At 43.7% G+C, this 17,823-nt stretch overlaps 1 protein-coding gene across 1 annotated transcript; it reads left to right on the top strand.

Annotated features, from left to right (window-relative positions):
- Window positions 1-1,200: 1,200 nt before the first annotated feature.
- Window positions 1,201-17,823, top strand: LOC310678392 (cytochrome P450 2J4-like). Its single transcript, XM_083442313.1, has 11 exons — window positions 1,201-3,097; window positions 3,277-3,942; window positions 6,147-6,309; window positions 7,154-7,303; window positions 9,487-9,647; window positions 10,596-10,772; window positions 10,993-11,134; window positions 11,334-11,521; window positions 12,072-12,213; window positions 13,190-14,659; window positions 17,539-17,823. The coding sequence occupies exons 2-10, from the start codon at window positions 3,763-3,765 to the stop codon at window positions 13,366-13,368; spliced, it is 1,482 nt and encodes a 493-aa protein (XP_083298439.1). The 5' UTR covers window positions 1,201-3,097; window positions 3,277-3,762; the 3' UTR covers window positions 13,369-14,659; window positions 17,539-17,823.

Below are 17,823 nucleotides of genomic sequence, written 5' to 3'. Positions count from 1 at the left end.
GCCTGAAGCTTGTGCAATTATTTATATCTCAAGGTTTCGGTTCTAATTGCATGCCTCTCATGGATTTGTTTGGAGAAACCGGTCTGACAACAGCCATGAATCATCACTGTCCTTAACATGTGTCTCAAGCTAAAGTTGTTCAGGTGTTGTGATGTGATCTCTCCCCAGCCAGCTTTACTTTGAAGGTTTGAATACTGGGAACCACCTCAAGCCACTGATTAAAGGTACATTAAAACCTCCCACAAACGGGTTGCCACAACCTGTTCCTCCCCAGTCTGGAGGAGAAGAAGAAAAGTGAGCAATGGTATTCTTGCCACCATGCAAAGAGCATCCCTTGGAGAGCAAACGATGAGGATGGTGATTTTCTTAGTCCAACTCCTACGTTGACCTGTTCAGCTTCTTTGTTGATCACGATATGCAGATGCCTTCTAAAAAGTGTGAAGGAAGCGTTAGCTACTGTATAGTAGGGAAACAGGGAAATCTGTTAATTTTGGTTTCTGTTTCTTATTTTTCCAGTTGTAAGTTTCAGTTCTCCACATTTCTGGATTGGTTTGATTTTTTTAAAAAGTCCTCATAAAAACTCACCAGCAAATGTCCTCAATTAAACACGTGTTTCTATGCAATTCCGCATGCTATTTTCACTTACGTTGAATTTTATGCACACTTTGTTTTATTTATTCATTGCGTTTATATCCAGCTTTTATCAAGGAACTCAAGGCAGTGTGCCTGGTTCTCCCCTCCTCATTCAGTCCCCCCAATAACCCTGAGAGATAGGTTGGGCTGATTGGCAGTGACTGGCCCCAGATCACCCAGTGAACTTCATGACTGAGTTGGAATTTGAGCCCTGGACCTCCAGCTCCTACTCCAACACTCTAACCACTACACCTTAGTAGATGCATTTTTGCAAAATTTGGAGAGGTGTGAATTTCCAGGGATGGTTGTACTTCACTTCACATCCTCTTTTGGAAATTGCAAATTACATAGCACTGTTTTTAAACGTGAACAGAATCAGATTTCTCCCACATCTCCCTAGTCTGCCCAGTGCGGAAGCAGCTGAAGACAACTGAATGAGCATTCTTACTATTGCCTTGGCAGCTGTTTTAGCAATTGTACACAAACAGACACATGCACACACACAAGGAGTCTTGCAGCAGGAAGATTAATTGCTGCACGAAGTTTTTCATCAGAAACATGTGGCCTCAAGTGCCACAATAAATCCGCTGGTCTTCCAAGTGCCATAATAAGACACCTTTTTCATGTATTTGCAATTCCTTTGATTATAATTCCAAAACAATTTTCTAAATTTATGCTTTGGTTGTCAGTCTAATCTCTTGGAGTAGAAGGGCGTATGAGATGGGAAAGGCCTGTGTGGAAGGAACTTGGGTGAAGGCAGAAGGGAACTGGGTGGACAGAATGGAAGATCTGGAGGCAGAGTTTCATCACCATTTGTTTTATCTTTAGAAGGTGTGAAGAACGAAATGCATCCCTGGAAAAGCTACAGCATGCGTAGGCAAACTAAGGCCCAGGGGCCAGATCCGGCCCAATCGCCTTCTAAATCCAGCCCGCAGGTGGTCCAGGAATCAGCGTGTTTTTACATGAGTAGATTGTGTCCTTTTATTTAAAATGTATCTCTGGGTTATTTGTGTGGCATAGGAATTCGTTCGTTATTTTTTAAAAATACAGTCTGCCCACCCCCCCAAGGTCTGAGGGACAGTGGGCCGGCCCCCTGCTGAAAAAGTTTGCTGACCCCTGAGCTACAGGCATAAATTCCAGGCCACAGAAGCAATCTGTTGGCCACTGATAATGTCAGCATGCATGTAGTCAGGTGCCGTTGGCTACAGGCTGGTTTTATGACTCAATTTGCTTCTATTAATTTACTGTTGAGTTTCACTAATTGTTTTGTTCATAGAACTGATTGGTCTTAAATGTTTAGGTGTTTGAATGTTTTGTGTGTGATTGTTCAATTTGGATGTTTGAATGCAACTCAGCTTGCAGAAGAGGGGTTCCGTGTGGGATAAAACAGACAGTGGACTCAGCTACATTAGTAAATAAACAGCGATTTGAATGCGCTATAAACATGCAATACCAGATGGCGCCAGAGAGCAGGAAATTTTAAAATGCGATTTTCCATAGAGATTTTTTTATTTTGTTATAACGATCTAATTTCTGACTTATTTATAGTGGGGGTTTTTCTGTGTCTAGATCCACCCTATATTAGGGCCTCCCGGATTATCTCTGCATCTTTAACCTCTTGAACCTCTATCTCTTTGATTCCAGACTGATATGCCTTAGTTTGCATAAGGTTTGACAACTTCTTCCTCATCATCCTCATTGCTATTCATCATTATTATTATTTCTCTGGCACTAGCTGTCTCTCTTTTCCCTGGGCCCCTACAAAGCTGCACTTCAAAACAGTTATTTGGTTCAGTTATTTGATACCAATAAAATAGACGTCATTTGTGACCTGTGCTCAGTTACTCAGTGGAATATACCCATCAGATCTGGGTTGCAGAGAGATGCGTGAAGAGCTTTGGCTTTTTGTTAAAATGTTTTTTAAAGAGGCTGAGGACAGTGCCATAACCTTGGCAAAAACATGGTAAAAATTTATACTGCCTGCCTTGAATCGAATTTATGCCAAAGGACTTAGGTCTGCTATATACGCACTACTGTAGGAATGCTAAGTTACATCCTCATATCATGGCTGGCTGGACCACACAGCCCTGGCAGGAATGCCCAGCCCAGTGAAAACCAGTTGCCCCAGGGAAAGATCTCACCCTGGCCCTAAAATACTGCTCTCAGTGGGAAATAAGGTTGTTACTTGGCACATCTCTTTTGACCATTTAAATGATAGGTTCCCAAAATGAAAATGAGGGAAAAGTCACTCAAGTAGGTTGCCTGTTTAAGTATTAGATGTTTCAGTGATTATTGTAGAAAAGAAAAGAAAAGAAAAAAGAAAAGAAAAGAAAAGAAAAGAGGGGGGCATTTTGTTTGAATTGTGTGAATGTTTCATTGTTTCTGTTCTCAGTTTTAGTAATTGCATCTGATGTTGGTGGATACTGTGATTATTTGCAGTTTCCTGAAACTGTAATGTACAGTGGTATCTCGGGTTACAGACGCTTCTGGTTACATACGCTTCAGGTTACAGACTCCGCTAACCCAGAAATATTACCTCGAGTTAAGAACTTTGCTTCAGGATGAGAACAGATATCGTGCAGTGGCGGTGCGGGGGCAGCAGGAGGCCCCATTAGCTAAAGTGGTGCTTCAGGTTAAGAACAGACCTCCAGAATGAATTAAGTTCTTAACCTGAGGTACCACTGTACTTCTTTGTCTTCCAGTAAAGTACACAAAACGTAAAAGCTGTTAAAAGCAAATGCACCAAGGAAGTATGACAAAAGACAGATTTTTTTTACCCAAGAAGTGCTCATCCAACCATACTTTTTACAGCTGCAGTTGATGCACCAGGGAAACATCAACCAAATGTGTCAGCTGTCGTCTTTAAATTAATTCATAACTTTAATCGCTCCTAGACTGATCTGACATATTCAGGTGAGTGAGGACTTTCATAAACTTTCCATAAAACAAGTTTCCAAACATGTTATGACGCAGGAAAAGTGCCTGCCTGGAGCTGTTCAGAGATGGGATCTGAAATCAGCGTGGGGGGGGGGGAGGGCCCTGAAATTCAGGCTCAGCAAATGAGATGCACTCACACCCACGGGAAAGAGCGCAAGGCGCCCGGCTCGTGCCTCTCTGCAACTCAGAGTCATGGAAATGCCGGCACTAGGTTCCATTTTCCTTCTCCTCCTCTTCTGCCTCCTGATTGTCCAGTTTGTGAAGCTGCAATGGAGAAAACGACAATTCCCTCCAGGACCAATGCCTCTCCCCTTTATCGGATGCCTATGGCAGCTGAGGTTTTTCAACGTCACTCGTGAGAGCCTGACCAAGGTATTTGTTTCCCAGCAGTTTGATTGGCCGACAGGAAAGAGGAATGGGCAATAGCAAAGGGAGCTTAATGGCCAGTGGGTTGATAAGAGGAGATTGATAGGAGAAGGGTGGTCAAGCTCAGTGGTCAAGCATCCGTTGTTCATGCAGATGGTCTCCAGCATCTGATGGTAGTCTTCTCTCTCTAAAACCCTAAAAATCACCTGCAAGTCACTATGGACAAGTCACTGGATGCACCAATAGTCTGACTCATCTTAGGGCTTCTTCTGATGCTCTGAGTTTTGGAACTTTGGATATGCTAAAGTCTTGCTTGTCAAATGATTTTTTAAATACTGGGGTCTCTGTGGCCACAGCCCCCTCATTTTCAAATTAGGGTATTGGCCTTTCTTTAGGATGATTACTTTTTGGGGGGGGGGGGTTGGCCAGTGTGCTCTGTTAAAAGTCTCTGTGTTTTAAAATTTGGAAATTTAGAAATGAATTCTTGCTGCAGCACATCGTGAAAGCAATTATACCTTCTGGATTCATGCTCAAGTTGGAATTCTGTATTCTTTATCTGTCAGAAGAAGGCTGATCAATCAAAGCATGTCTGATACTGGCTTTGCACAATGTTTGTTTTCATGAGATTCTGCATGTTATTTCCAGTTTGTCAGTGTCATAGCATATGAAGATGAATCTATTGGCCATTAGGCTAGGATACTGATTTTATTAAGTTAGAATCTTAAAGTTGCATTGTGCATGCCATAGATTTATATTTTGCTTATAGGCTACCTTGACTTTTCTTTCTATCCATAAAGTCCATAAAGTATGTTTAGTCTGGAAAAGAGGAAACCGAGAGGAGATATGAGAGCCATCTTCATATCTATATCTATCTATCTATCTATATATATATATGGCTGTCACATGGAAGAGGGAGCATGCTTGTTTTCTCCTGCCCTGGAGGGCAGGACTTGAAGCAATGGCTTCAAGTTACAAGAAAGGAGATTCTGACTAAACGTTTGGCAAAAACTTTCAGACAGTGAGTGCTGTTCAGCAGTGGAACAGTCTCCCACAAGAAGTGGTGGGTGTTGGGATACTGCCAGGGAGACATAGTCCATCATGACTCCACGTCGTCTCCGGACGTCCATCGATCTCCCGTAGACACGCAGTATCAGCAATTAGCGACACGAGCTCCAGAAATAGCTTGCCACATTCCAGAGCCGATGCACGCTCTATCAGCAGAAGTCACACAGCGAAAGATGCACGCAGGAGAGCATTATTTACAAGTTTATTCAGCGTTGGTCAGAACAAAGAAAACATGACTGCCTGCTTCGATGTCTCAGGCACAGAGAGAGAAAACGAAAGCAATAGACAAAACATAAACTTCCTGTGAACAGGAAATACACGGACTCCGTGACTCACAAAGCCTGCTCCCTTTTAAGGTGGAACGGAAATATCCTAACAGTGGGCTCTCCTTCCTTGGAGGTTTTTAAACAGAGGTTGTATGGCCATCTGTCATAGATGGCTTAGCTGAGAGTCCTGCATTGTAGGGGGTTGGACTAGATGACCTTGGGGTCCCTTCCAGCTCTAAGATTCTATGATTCTACTGCATGCAAAAATAGGGTTATTAGGAGAAATTCCTTCTAAAATGCTGAGTGATTTTTTATGAGGATTCAAAAGCAAAATTTCAAATTGCTGCAGAAATGTGGAGGGTTGAATTTAAGACTGAGAAATCGAGAAACTGAGAGATGCCCAAACTCTCAGATTCACCCATCACTGTCTGCCAATGAGGTTCAGCCCATCTCCTCTTTATAGCCGATTGCAATGTGAAGCAATCAGTAAGGTTTATCGAGCCCCTTGTGAGCCACCGTATGTGGCTCTGATGGCTTTAGAAGGTTGCATGGCAGGCAAAGTGGCCTCACTCTGCCCAGGGAGCCCTGCCAGGTACCAACCTTGCCATCGTTTAGTCACCAAGCAGAGACCTCTTTGTTTTCCTTGCTAGCGATATAATACCGTATTGCTGTTTTTAATGTGTTCAGATGGTTTTGTTATGGCATTTCTAGACACTTTGCTGCAACCCCCCCCCCCCAAAAAAAAACTTTGGTGCTTTTAAAATTGGGAAGCGATGCATGACTTTAATGAACTTAGCCCAACCCAAAACTAAGAACAGAATTGCTCAAAGGTTGGGTGTGGTTTTTATTTGCCTGAGCTTCCCTGGTGTTTTCCTACAGGTGGCAAAATCCTACGGGGACATCTATACTGTATGGTTTGGTCCTCACCCTGTGGTAGTTCTGGATGGGTTCCAAGCTGTGAAAGACGGTCTCACTACCCACCCAGAAGATGTTGTTGGCCGGCCAGTAGTCCCGTTTTTTAGAGCTCTGGCAAACAATAAAGGTAAGGCTGTCTCGCTTGCGTAGGAACCACAGGGTCATGTTGTTCCCATAGCAGAATTAAAGGAGTGGCTCTGTGGTTTTAGTGGAGTTCCTCTTTAGTACACTTTGGTTATAAAGTGCTCAAAAACCTATTGCTTATGAAATCAACTGGCTGCTTCACACGGTGCAAATCTTGGCTTAGCAAGACCCCACAAGCTCCTCAGCTTCTGGAGAGAGGGGCTTGCAGCTCCTCCCAGATCCCTTTTGCATTATATTTGGGGAAACTGTTTTGCAAAGATTTCCACCCAAATGCTGATGAATTTTCGCAAGGACTTAATTCCGATCCCCTCCCACAAATTGATGCTCAAGGCAGTTTATGACATGAAGTATCATGTATGATCATAACAGAATTAGCCATAAACAATAAATAAAATGTATTTTGCATAAATCATAAGATATAAAACAAAGATACAAAAATATATATCAATAAGAGCAACAACCTGCCCTCCCACACCCAAGCAATATCCCAGCTCAAGTGTCTGTTTACCAGCTTCAGTTTTTGTAGCTGGAGTCAGTCCATCCATCCATCCATCCATCCATCCATCCATCCATCCTTCAGGGCTCCGCCCTCCCAGCACAAATGGAAGAATGTCTTCCAGGGCTCACAGCCAATATGCTCTTTGGCCTCTTTAGCAGCCTCAGCTTTTGTAGCTGGAGTCAGGGTCTATGCTAGTCAAAGTCCTGGCACTGGAAAAAGGGCTTTGGCGGCAACCTCCTGGCATAGTTCCGAAGGGTTTGGATTCTGTGCTCTGAATGCAAATAATGGGTCACTGCAGCAGTCCACAGCTGACTTTCAATGCCTCCAGGTATCTTGCTGTCAACGGGCAGTACATGGAAGCACCAGAGGAAGTTCTCGCTGATGACTCTGAAGACATTGGGGTTGGGGAAGAGGACGTTGGAGTACCAGATCCAAGATGAAGCTTATCACCTGGTGGAGAACCTTAGGAGCACTAAAGGTACGGCACAGCTCAGGGTTGGGGGGAGAATGTGCCCTTTAATTTATTTTCCAGTCCAGAACCCTGTTTTCTTCTTATTCTATCATTAATTTCAGCAAGCTAAATCTAAGAGCAACCTCAGGAAGTTTTAAGGTTCCTCTTAGTTTTGATTGCATCTTAGATGGAACATGCATTTATTCATGTTTTATGTCTGTGCTAATAGGCATCTGATTTGACCAGTGGTTGCAAGCCATAAATATTGATTGCACTGGATTCCAGTTTTAGTCTGCTTTCTTCTCCTGTTCTCAAAGAGGAGACGAAAACACCAAACAAAATACCTTTGGCTGGAGACCAAGGGAAAACCATCAGGTTTTTGGAATCGTGCAGCCATGATATTTTTTTCTTCAAACCTTGTATGAAGAACTGTAATAGATACTTGCAGTGCTCCCCCTCTCTTAAAAATGTTTAGGGGCACCCTAATACTGCACCCTAATACTGCCCCTCAATGAGGCCAAACTTAGATTCACAAAACGTTTAGGGGTATGTATACCCCTGCGTCCCCCCAGAAAAAAGCACTGGATACTTGTATTTATTGCGATTATAGCCAAGCTTCCTTCCAAGGACCTCAAGGCAGGATACACTGATCTTCCTTACCCCTAACCATTTTTACCTTCACAACAACCCTGTGAGGTAGGTTAGGGTGAGAGAGAGTGATATATGAAAGTCAACCTATGAGCTTCAAGGCTGAGAGGGTGTGTGAGTTTGGATGTATCAAATCTTAGTTTCATACTCTAACTGCTGCCACTTGCTGGCTCTTCAGATCTACATCCTGGGTTGGCTGAGTGCAAAGGCCATGGCTGATTCCTCAGATTAAACCAGAAAAGTGTCCCAATGTCTCTGTTGCCACATTACTCAATGAGAGAATTTCATCATCAAAATATTTTGGTCTTGCAAGGCAATCAAGATATCCCAGAAATCAAACAATGCCGCTTCACATTGAAATAATAAGCATGGGTGAGATGAGAACTTCTTGATATCTCAGACTTGTAACATGAAAGAAATGCTTCTCTTTTACTTCTGAATTTAAGTTTTCTGCAGTTCTGAAATCACATCGCGGCCCACACTGGGGCTTTTCTTCTGAAGCATCTCCCACACCACCTCTCGCCACCACACACGTTGGCTATTTTTGTTTATGGTTACATCTCACCCAAAAATAATATATTTATTAAGACCAGTCAAAAAATTACAAAATAGCCAGCTGTGTAGGAATATCTTGGGGTCAGATCCTGCATTGCTGGCTGACTATTTTGTAACTTTTGGGCTAGCTTATTGAGTTGTTTTTGTTTTCATTATGTATTTTGTATATATTGTGATTTTGTAGTGTAGCTACCCTGAGACCTGCAGGTATAGGTCGGTATACAAATTTAATTAATTAATTATGTCATGGATTTTTGTGTTTTTATCTTGTAAACTGCTCTGTGATGCTTGGATGAAAGGCTGTATGGAAATTTAATCAACAACAACAATAATAATGAATAACAACAAATAAATCTTCCCAAAGCAGCCCCACCCACCCTGGACAAAAAGCAAACAAAAAACAACTTATCCAACAACAGGAAACAAAGTGTGGTGGAAATATGAAGAAAAGGGAGTTTAGGTGCTTCCGCACTAAAAGATGGAGTTCTTACAACTGTATAACTTGGGCACCTGTAGCAGTGCCATCTCTGCAGATCAAACTGATTGATTAGGCATATATTGGGTAAGGTGATCTCTCAGGTGCCAAGTTTCTAAGGGCTTTATATACTAATGGAAACACCTTGATCTTGGCTGGGTAGCAAATGAGCAGCCATTGCAGGTCTCTGAGCACAGATGTCATATGCTGACAAGACCTTGCTCCTGGCAGCAATTGTGTTGCAGCATTCATATGTTGAAATAATCAATGCATGAGCTGCTTTGTCCAAGCTTTCCCAGTCCAGGAACAGTCATAACTGACGTACACATTTCAGTTGGTAAAAGGCATTTCTAGCCACGACAACTATCTGAGCCTCCCGTGACCAAGCTGGATCCAGAAGCTCGCTGGGACTCATGGGAATTGTAGTCCCAATCATCTGGAGGACATCAGGGGGGCAAAAGTTGGTTGTCATTTCTTCTGCTACATTGACAGGGTTGGTTCACAAATGGGCACTTGATGATTCCATTTGCAGGGAAACCCATGAATCCGTCCTTCGCTCTGACCCTCGCTGTTTCCAACGTGATTTGCGCCGTGGTGTTTGGGCATCGCTTCTCAACCGAGGACAAAAAATTTCACGAGCTCCTGGAAGCAATGGAGGCCATATTCAAATTTGCTGGCAGTCTTGGTCATAATGTAAGCAAGCCGCTATTTTGCTTTGCTTTTCAATATTTCCTTTCCCGAAAGGAACAGCAGTAAAATTTTTCACTTTTGCTAGACAGTTTGTGGTGAGGGAAGTATTTCCTTAGAAAATAAATACAATCGTATTTATTATGATATTTAACAATTACAATATTCCCCAACAATTATGATAATTAAGTTTGAAGGAAGGCCCAAGAAGTCCAAAAAGTTTTTGTTTTTTTAAATGCATGTAAGTGAACTTGAAGATGAGCTAGAAATCTTTCAAAGTTCTACCCCAAACCAAACTTAATTCATGTTCTGTTCACACGTTAATTATGGGAAGTATTTTCTGGTGCAGTTCAGAAATTATTGAACTATTTCATACCCTTCAAGTGTCCTGATAAAATCGGGACATCCTAATTTTTCTCATGAGAGCATGGTGTCCATTTTGGGCACCACAATCTCAGGGCCACACTCTCGCATAGGTCACATGACTTGCCCTGGAAGACCACACCCTCAATGTGTTGGAGGGTATCCTATTTCAGCCTACTACCTAAAAGGTCTTCTGAAGCATCTAGGCCTCAACCAGCCCGATAGTTGAAAGAGTGTGGCAGGCCTCTCTAGGGAGGGATTTCCAACGAAGGCTTAGCTCCTTATAGCTGTCACCTAAGCCTCTTCAGGGCTTTCCCAGATGACCTGAACATTGCTTGAGAAGGTTCATATAGAGGTAAGTGATCCCATGGTTGCCTTGGAGATGAAGAAGCTGCCTCACACTGAGTCAGACCTCGGTTCCAGCTAGTATTGTCCACACCGACTCTCCAGGGTTGCAGATGTGGAGACATTGCCAGACCTACCTGGAGATGACAAGGATTGAACCTGTCCCCTTCTGTGCACAGGACAGGTGCTCTAATACAGCACAGCAACTTTCTCCGCACCTCCATCTGTTCATGTCTCTTTCCCCAGATTTATAATGTCATGCCCTGGCTTATGAAGTGTATCCCAGGGCCTCACAAGAAGGCCTTGACCGCCCGAGACTTTGTGTGTTCGTTCATAAGGAAGGAGATCAACAAGCACCAGATTGCAGGACTCCCAGATGACCCTCAAGATTTCATTTATAGTTACCTTGCTCAGATAGAGAAAGTAAGTAGCTTCTTTGTTCATGACCAGAACTGCTCAGGATGTGCTGTCCTCGTCCTCTTCTCCATAATTTGAGCAATTGCTCCATCCCCAATTAGAATTTGTATTTTTCTTCCTGCTGGGAAATGCTCCTTTATGAATGTTTAGCTGCAAGCCCTTGAAAATTTACAGCTGCAAAGGTGTCATTAGGTGTGTCCGTTTTTCTATTTCTTCTCTTCTGCAGACGAAAGACCAGCCCAAACCAGCCTACGATGAAAGTAACATGATCCAGTGTATATTTGACCTCTTCTTGGGTGGAACAGAGACATCCAGCACCACTCTCTACTGGGGAGTTCTGTATATGGTGCTTTATCCAGACATCCAAGGTGAGATGATGTAACGCTGCACCACTTTCGAATTGTGCAAATGACGTTCAACTTCTGCGTCTTCTGAATGATGCGGAAGAAAGCGAAACGTTGTCTTTCATGCCAACCAACTATTGTGTTGGGATGAATTTGCTAAAAAGTTTTGCATGTGCTTTTGTGTGTGTGTGTAAATAAGTGAATGTGTTTGGATTCCACTCAGCGAACATCCAGAAGGAGATTGACGCGGTTGTGGCTCCCAGTCAAATGATCAGCGGCGAGGATCGCAAGAAGCTGCCCTACACCAACGCCGTGATCCATGAGGTCCAGCGCTTCAGCAACATCATCGCGGTTGGGTTGCCCAGGTTATGTGTGAAGGACACCATGATTCGACAGTTTACCATTAAGAGGGTAAGTGAACCTCCAGTGCCCACCTCCCCCGCTTCCTTCAAATGTCTAAGAAAACGCTGCAGTGGTTTATCAGAAACCACTTTTAGTTCTACCATCGAAGGAAAGCTGTTTCTTCTTGGGCAGGAAATGACATTCTGCCCACCGTACATCTAAAGCACATGGTTTCCCCCAGAGAATCAGGGGAACTGTAGTTTACTCACAACGAAGCTACAGCCCCCCACACCCTCAATAAACTTCAGTGTGCAGAATTCTGTGGGGGGAAGCCATCTTCTCTAAATATGCTGTACAAGTATGGTGTCCACACAGCCTTTGTGTCTTTCCCCAACGCAGAAGATGTTGCACCATCCCTGAGAGGTGAAGATGCTCAGAGCATTATCTCTGGCCAACAAGAGGCCAACTGAGTGTCTCTTTGCCAGAGCCCTCTGCTTCTCCAGTTTGGTAGCGAATCATGCAATTATTTGAGAGAGGGGTTTTACTGAACTGAGAGCTGAGAGTATGATCTGCTTCCCTGGAGCAAGGCAGGACTGAATCTCTGACTCTTTCTTTCCAGGGCACTATGATCTTTCCAAACATGGCTTCTGCCTTGTACGATCCCAACGAATGGGCGACGCCCGAAAGCTTCAACCCCAACCACTTCCTTGACAAGGACGGAAATTTTGTTTGTCCAGAAGCCTTCATTCCATTTTCTTTAGGTAGATGAAAAGGCTGGAGACAAAATCTTGGTGGTTTCCTTGAGGGTTTTGCTTTGCATTGTTGGGAGCTGAAAGACATAGTAGCACGCCTAAGGCTGCCCAAGGAGTATATGAAGAACATAAGAAGAGCTTTACTTGATCAGGCCAATGGCCCATCTAGTCCAGCATTCTGTTCTCACAGTGGCCAACCAGATGCCTGTGAGATGCCTTCAAGCAGGATTGAAACCCAAGAGCCCTCTCCTCTCCCATGGTTTCCAGCAACTGGTATTCAGAAGCATTGCTCCCTCTCCAGCTATGGAGACAAGCTACCATGGCTAGTAGGAATACATATTTTCTTAGGAGGGGCTCATTTTCAGAGAAACACAGGGGGCTGCCTTGTCTACCCTGGCAGTGTCTTTCCAGGGTTTCAGATATGGGGCAGGGAAGGAGGACCTTCTAAGCCAGGCATAGGCTAACTCGGCCCTCCAGATGTTTTGGGACTACAACTCCCATCATCCCTAGCTAACAGGACCAGTGGTCAGGGATGATGGGAGTTGTAGTCCCAAAACATCTGGAGGGCCGAGTTTGCCTATGCCTGTTCTAAGCCATTCCTGGAGATGTTCCACCACTGGCTCAGGTCAGCAGATTTCCCCATGGGAATCCAGTTTGCCCCTCTAGGCCCTGGGATGAGCCTGAAGTCTTCACACTAATGAGCGGTTAGCTTCAGGCCCTCAGCAGCAGCAGAGGGTGGTGGGGTTTTGTGTCAATACTGAGCAAAAGGGTTGTGAAAGATCTAGACACTATTTTTCTGAGAAAGGTATGCCCTGCTTTTCAACTTAAGAGTTCTCCAAATGGCAATGGATGTGACTTTATTGGGACCTAGTTGGCCACTGTGAGAACAGACTAGATGGGTCCCCCTTTTCCTGATCCAACAGCAGAGCTTTCCTTATGTCCTTACGGTGCACAGTCTGACTTCATCTCTCTCCTTCTCCTACAGGGCAGCGAGTGTGCTTGGGAGATCACCTGGCCAAGACGGAGATGTTTCTTTTCTTCTCCAACCTCCTGCAGGCATTCACTTTCCACTTGGCGGAAGGGTCAAAAGATGTCAACACAGAGCCTGTTTTGGGGGGCACTTTGCAGCCTCACTACTTTGAGATCTGCGCTATCCCTCGATAGGCCCGGCGTCTCATGTTTTTGGAAATCTGTTTAGGAAAAGTTGCAAGGTGGAAACATGCTGTACTGTTAACCCAACGCCGCCGTCTTCTGGTGTGGGGTTGCGTAGCTTCTTCAGAGTCCTGAGAATCAAAACTTTTGTCGTGAGACAAGAAATAAGTTTCTAGACCTCCTGACTGCAAAGGAAAAGCTTGAAAATACACAACAATACCTGTGAATAAGGTCTGAGTGCAGTGGTTCCCAAAATGGTTCCCACAGGGGCAGGGGCATTACTGGGGGCGGGGGGGGGGGCAGCTAAGAGACTTTGAAAAGCTGGGGTCACTGGTTCAAGTTCATCCTTTTTGTAGAATTTATTAGATGAAACATTTTAAACTGGATTTTGAATAAATGTGAAGTTAATTGTTACTGTTTTGAATTTTATTGTGTTATTATCTTCCTTAGCGGGTTTGTGCAAACCACTATAATGAATAATCCTTTTTACAGGGTAGGGCCAGCCAGGGCACTGGGAATGAGTTTATGGAACCAAGAAGGTGAGTCTCACTGTCTAGAAACATTTGGGGAATTACTGGTCTACGGTGTGACTTCAACATTACGCAGCTCTTTTTATTCTTGTCTTTTGGCCATAGGCACCCTAACTGGGCGTTAGGGTATCTCTCTTCTGACCTTACCTGACATCATGTCCGGCCTCAACGAACACTGCTCCAGCCTTCTATTCAAAAAGGTGCAGAAAACACCCACAAAGATGGAAGATCTTAATCAGTTAAAAATTTCCTCCTGTGTCGCTTAGTTTTCTGCTTTGATTTCTTTTTTGCACAGAGAATTACTTTCCTACTCTGTTCTGCTGCTGGATGCTGCATAGCAGTCGTATCTGGTATAGACTTGTCTCTGTTCATGCTCTGATGAGGTCTCTTGGCAACACCAGTTCATTAACACCAAGTCATGGCTCACAACCATTTTCTTCTTCTTCCACATAGTTAGGCCAGCCACAAGATCATTTTTTGCTGGTGTTAGTGTGGGTGTGTTAAAAGCATTGCCTCTGAATACCAGTTGCTAGGAATCACAAGGGAGAGAACACACCCTTTAAATGAATACTATTTTACTTTCATTTTATTGCAACCCCTTGTCTTTCTCTAACCTCCTTCATCTTGAAACATGAAGAACTAAGTTCTCCCTGCCAAGGAGAGAAGTGCTTTCGACCACCCCCACCCCCCTTTTTTTGAAGAATAGTCTTGAATCAGAATTCCAGAGTTAGAACCTTTAGGCCTGTGTATGTCAGCACAGGGCAGAGGAATCTGTGGCCCTCCAGAGGACACTGGGCTCCTGCTCCCATCACCCCTGACCATTGGCCCTGCTGGCTGGGGCTGATGGGAGCTGGGAGTCCAGCAATTTCAGAGGTGCCACTGGTTTCAAGTTCCTGGCCCCTTCCCCCCCAGTACCTTGCCCCATCTGAAGCAGAACATTGGAGCTCTCCAGGGTGCTGAGCTCTTGCTGCTCAGCAGAGGGCAGTGGAACCTGAAATTACTGGACTAAAGTTCCCATTGTCCCCAATTATTGACCCTGCTTGCTGAGGCTGATGGAAGCTGGGGTCCCAAAACATCTGGGATGCCATAAGCTCCATGCTCTTGATCTAGAGGATGGATGGGAGAGGAAGTCACAATGCTGGATTTTCAGCCCCTGGTTTCTAAGAGGTCATTGTATTTTACTTTTATTTTTTACATGGGGTTATATTCAGCATAGTCCTAAGTCACTGGTTCCATCAGGGCAAGGATTTCTCCTTGCAAAATGGAACATTCCCCCTTCTTCAAGCCCTGTGTGTCTCCTAAATCTGTTCTGGAGTTTTCGCCAAAGCTTTTAAGCAAATTTTGGGATGGTGCAAGTCATGAAAATGGATATTTTGGGGGTACATACAGAGGCATGAGAACAAACATGCATATGATTTTTTTATGCATACTCTTACAAAAATTGCAAACGGCTGTGGAAATGGGGCAGCCTGACATTATGACCAGCAAACTGAGAAACTGAGAGAGAGAAGATAGGCCCCCCCCCCCCGCAAAAAAACCCCTCTAAGCTTACAGAAACTGCTTTTGTTCCAACTTCACAACCAAAATATAACAGGAAACTGAACACTAGCTCAGGTTTCGGTCTTGCCCCTTCCCCCAGACATCTGGTTAATTCTTGGGCTTTTATTTTTTTAAACTGCCTTACTTTACTGTGTTCATTTGTTCTTTTGTTACCCTGCTGGTTACAAGAAGGACCTTTTGTTTTTGTACAAATGCAAAAGTACTCCAGAGATTTTTGTATGTCCAGATGGCAAATGAAAGTTCTTGGTGACATCATGGCTTCTCAGCTCAGTGAACAACTGGCCTCTCTTCCAGGGTGTCCAATAATGTATTGAATCATTTCGTTTTATCATTAAGTCCCAGAGATGCTTCCCAAAGCATTCAGCTGCCACAATAAGTAACTGCTTGCATGAGCAGAACAACCTCCACCTGTGCAATGGGGATTCCCTGCTCTTCCCCCAAATACACTGCCCCCTAAATATATTCAGGTTTTCCCATCCCAACCTTTCAGAGCAGACCTGAGGGTGGTGCGGGGTGTCACACGGGGGGAGAGGAGATGAGAGGGAGTCCCATTTTGCAAGTGGCAGTTGCACAACTATTTAGTAGAATACTGCTCAAAGTGTCCCCTCCAATGCCAGAGCAAGACCTCCACTGAGGTTATTATAATATTATGCGGTTTCCCAACAGAAATTACACACACACACACACACACACACACACACACACACCTACCTCTCTTAACTTACATATAAAATAGTAGATCATTTTCTCTCCTGAGACCTCATATAGCAATACAGTGCTGCCTCGGGTTACATACGCTTAAGGTTACAGACTTCGCTAACCCAGAAATAGTGCTTCAGGTTAAGAACTTTGCTTCAGGATGAGAACAGAAATCGTGCGGCAGCTGCGCGGCAGCAGTAGGAGGCCCATTAGCTAAAGTGGTGCTTCAGGTTAAGAACAGTTTCAGGTTAAGAACGGGCCTCCGGAACGAATTAAGTACTTAACCCAAGGTACCACTGTGTAAAATAAATTATAATCAACAGAATGCATATGTTCAGGTAGGTAGTTGTGTTGGTCTGAGGCAGTCAAATTAAATTAAAAAAATGCCCAGTAGCACCTTAGAGACCAACTAAGTTTGTTCTGGGTATAAGCTTTCGTGTGCATGCACACTTCTTCAGTGTATGCACTGAAACAGAAGTCACCAGACCCTTATATAAGGCATATGTAACATACATCGTTGTTCTCACCTTGTTTTCATTTCATTCATTTTTAAAAATAGTTTTTATTGAGTTCTGCAGATTTTATATTCATCGCAATCAATGTTGTTTTTTTAAAATGATATATAAACCCCTACTCCCCCCCCCCCACTTCCCCCAACCTCCTCTTCTGGTTCATTATATATTTAGTTCTCCTGCCTGTTTTCTTCTACTTTCATTTTATAATCTTTTAATTAAATATTGTTATAATCTTGCCAATTTTGTATCATATTTTCCACATTACTTCTTACCCTTTGTTATTTCCCCATTATTACATCTTAACTTTTTTTGCTTGTTTTCTTAATTGCAAGTGTTTACTCAAACTCTGCTAGTGAGTCCACTTCTTTCATTTCGTTCATTTATCCAGTTGGGTGATTGTTCCAAACCACCCTGTGGCTTGTACAAAGGGCGGTTTGTAAAAGTCAAACATGGAAAAAAGAATGCATAAAATAACACAGTCCCTGAAGTACACAATGAGGTAGAACCACCTACAAAACAGTGATTTATTAAAAGCAGCAGCAGCAGCAGCAACAACCAGCTGATTTCTCCAACCACGTCTTTTCTCCTCCTAATGCCCACTGAAAAAAGGTGAGTCATAACCAGCTGCCCAAACCCATAAACCCACCTCCATAGGAAGGGAATTCCAAATGGGAGGAGCCACCACTGAAAAGGCCCCTCCTTCTTGGCCCCCATAGCACATCCTGCATCCTGCATAGGGACCATGAAGAAGGACTCCACTGATGAAGTAAAGCAGTAGTTTCACAATAAGATGCAATTGGTTTTTGCTACCCTTTTTGGCTCTAGGATGTTAAATGAAACTCATGGCCCCAATGTGAAAATCTGGGGAAAGCAGGCAGTTAGGTGAACATTGTAGTGATCAGGTGGGATTGCTATGAGGAATTATAACAAATATAAAGTAAGCCATCTGTGTCAGCAATGAAAGCATTGCATTGACTGGGTTTGAACTATTTTGATATGATTCTTGATCAATCCACACCTCTGCACCCCTGTTCCATTTCTCCTTCTTCACAAGTCAGGTACACAGCCAGGCAGGCATCCTGGGTCATCAAAGATAGTGGGCAAGTTTCTTTGAAGTAGCCTTTCTGATATGTTAATCCTAGAATGTTAATCTTAGGGCCAGG

Source organism: Podarcis tiliguerta (genome assembly GCF_965153285.1).
Source record: "Podarcis tiliguerta genome assembly, chromosome: 5".
Taxonomy (NCBI): domain Eukaryota; kingdom Metazoa; phylum Chordata; class Lepidosauria; order Squamata; family Lacertidae; genus Podarcis; species Podarcis tiliguerta.
The sequence above is the reverse complement of the archived record's forward strand: the minus strand, read 5'-3'. Positions and strand labels throughout refer to the sequence as shown.

Bases quoted from the DNA above. Each gene is read 5' to 3' on its own strand.
- LOC310678392 (XM_083442313.1), top strand. From the start codon at position 3,763: ATGGAAATGCCGGCACTAGGTTCCATTTTCCTTCTCCTCCTCTTCTGC. The intron at 7,304-9,486 runs GTACGGCACAGC...TTCCATTTGCAG, and splicing joins GAACCTTAGGAGCACTAAAG to GGAAACCCATGAATCCGTCC. The intron at 12,214-13,189 runs GTAGATGAAAAG...CTTCTCCTACAG, and splicing joins CTTCATTCCATTTTCTTTAG to GGCAGCGAGTGTGCTTGGGA.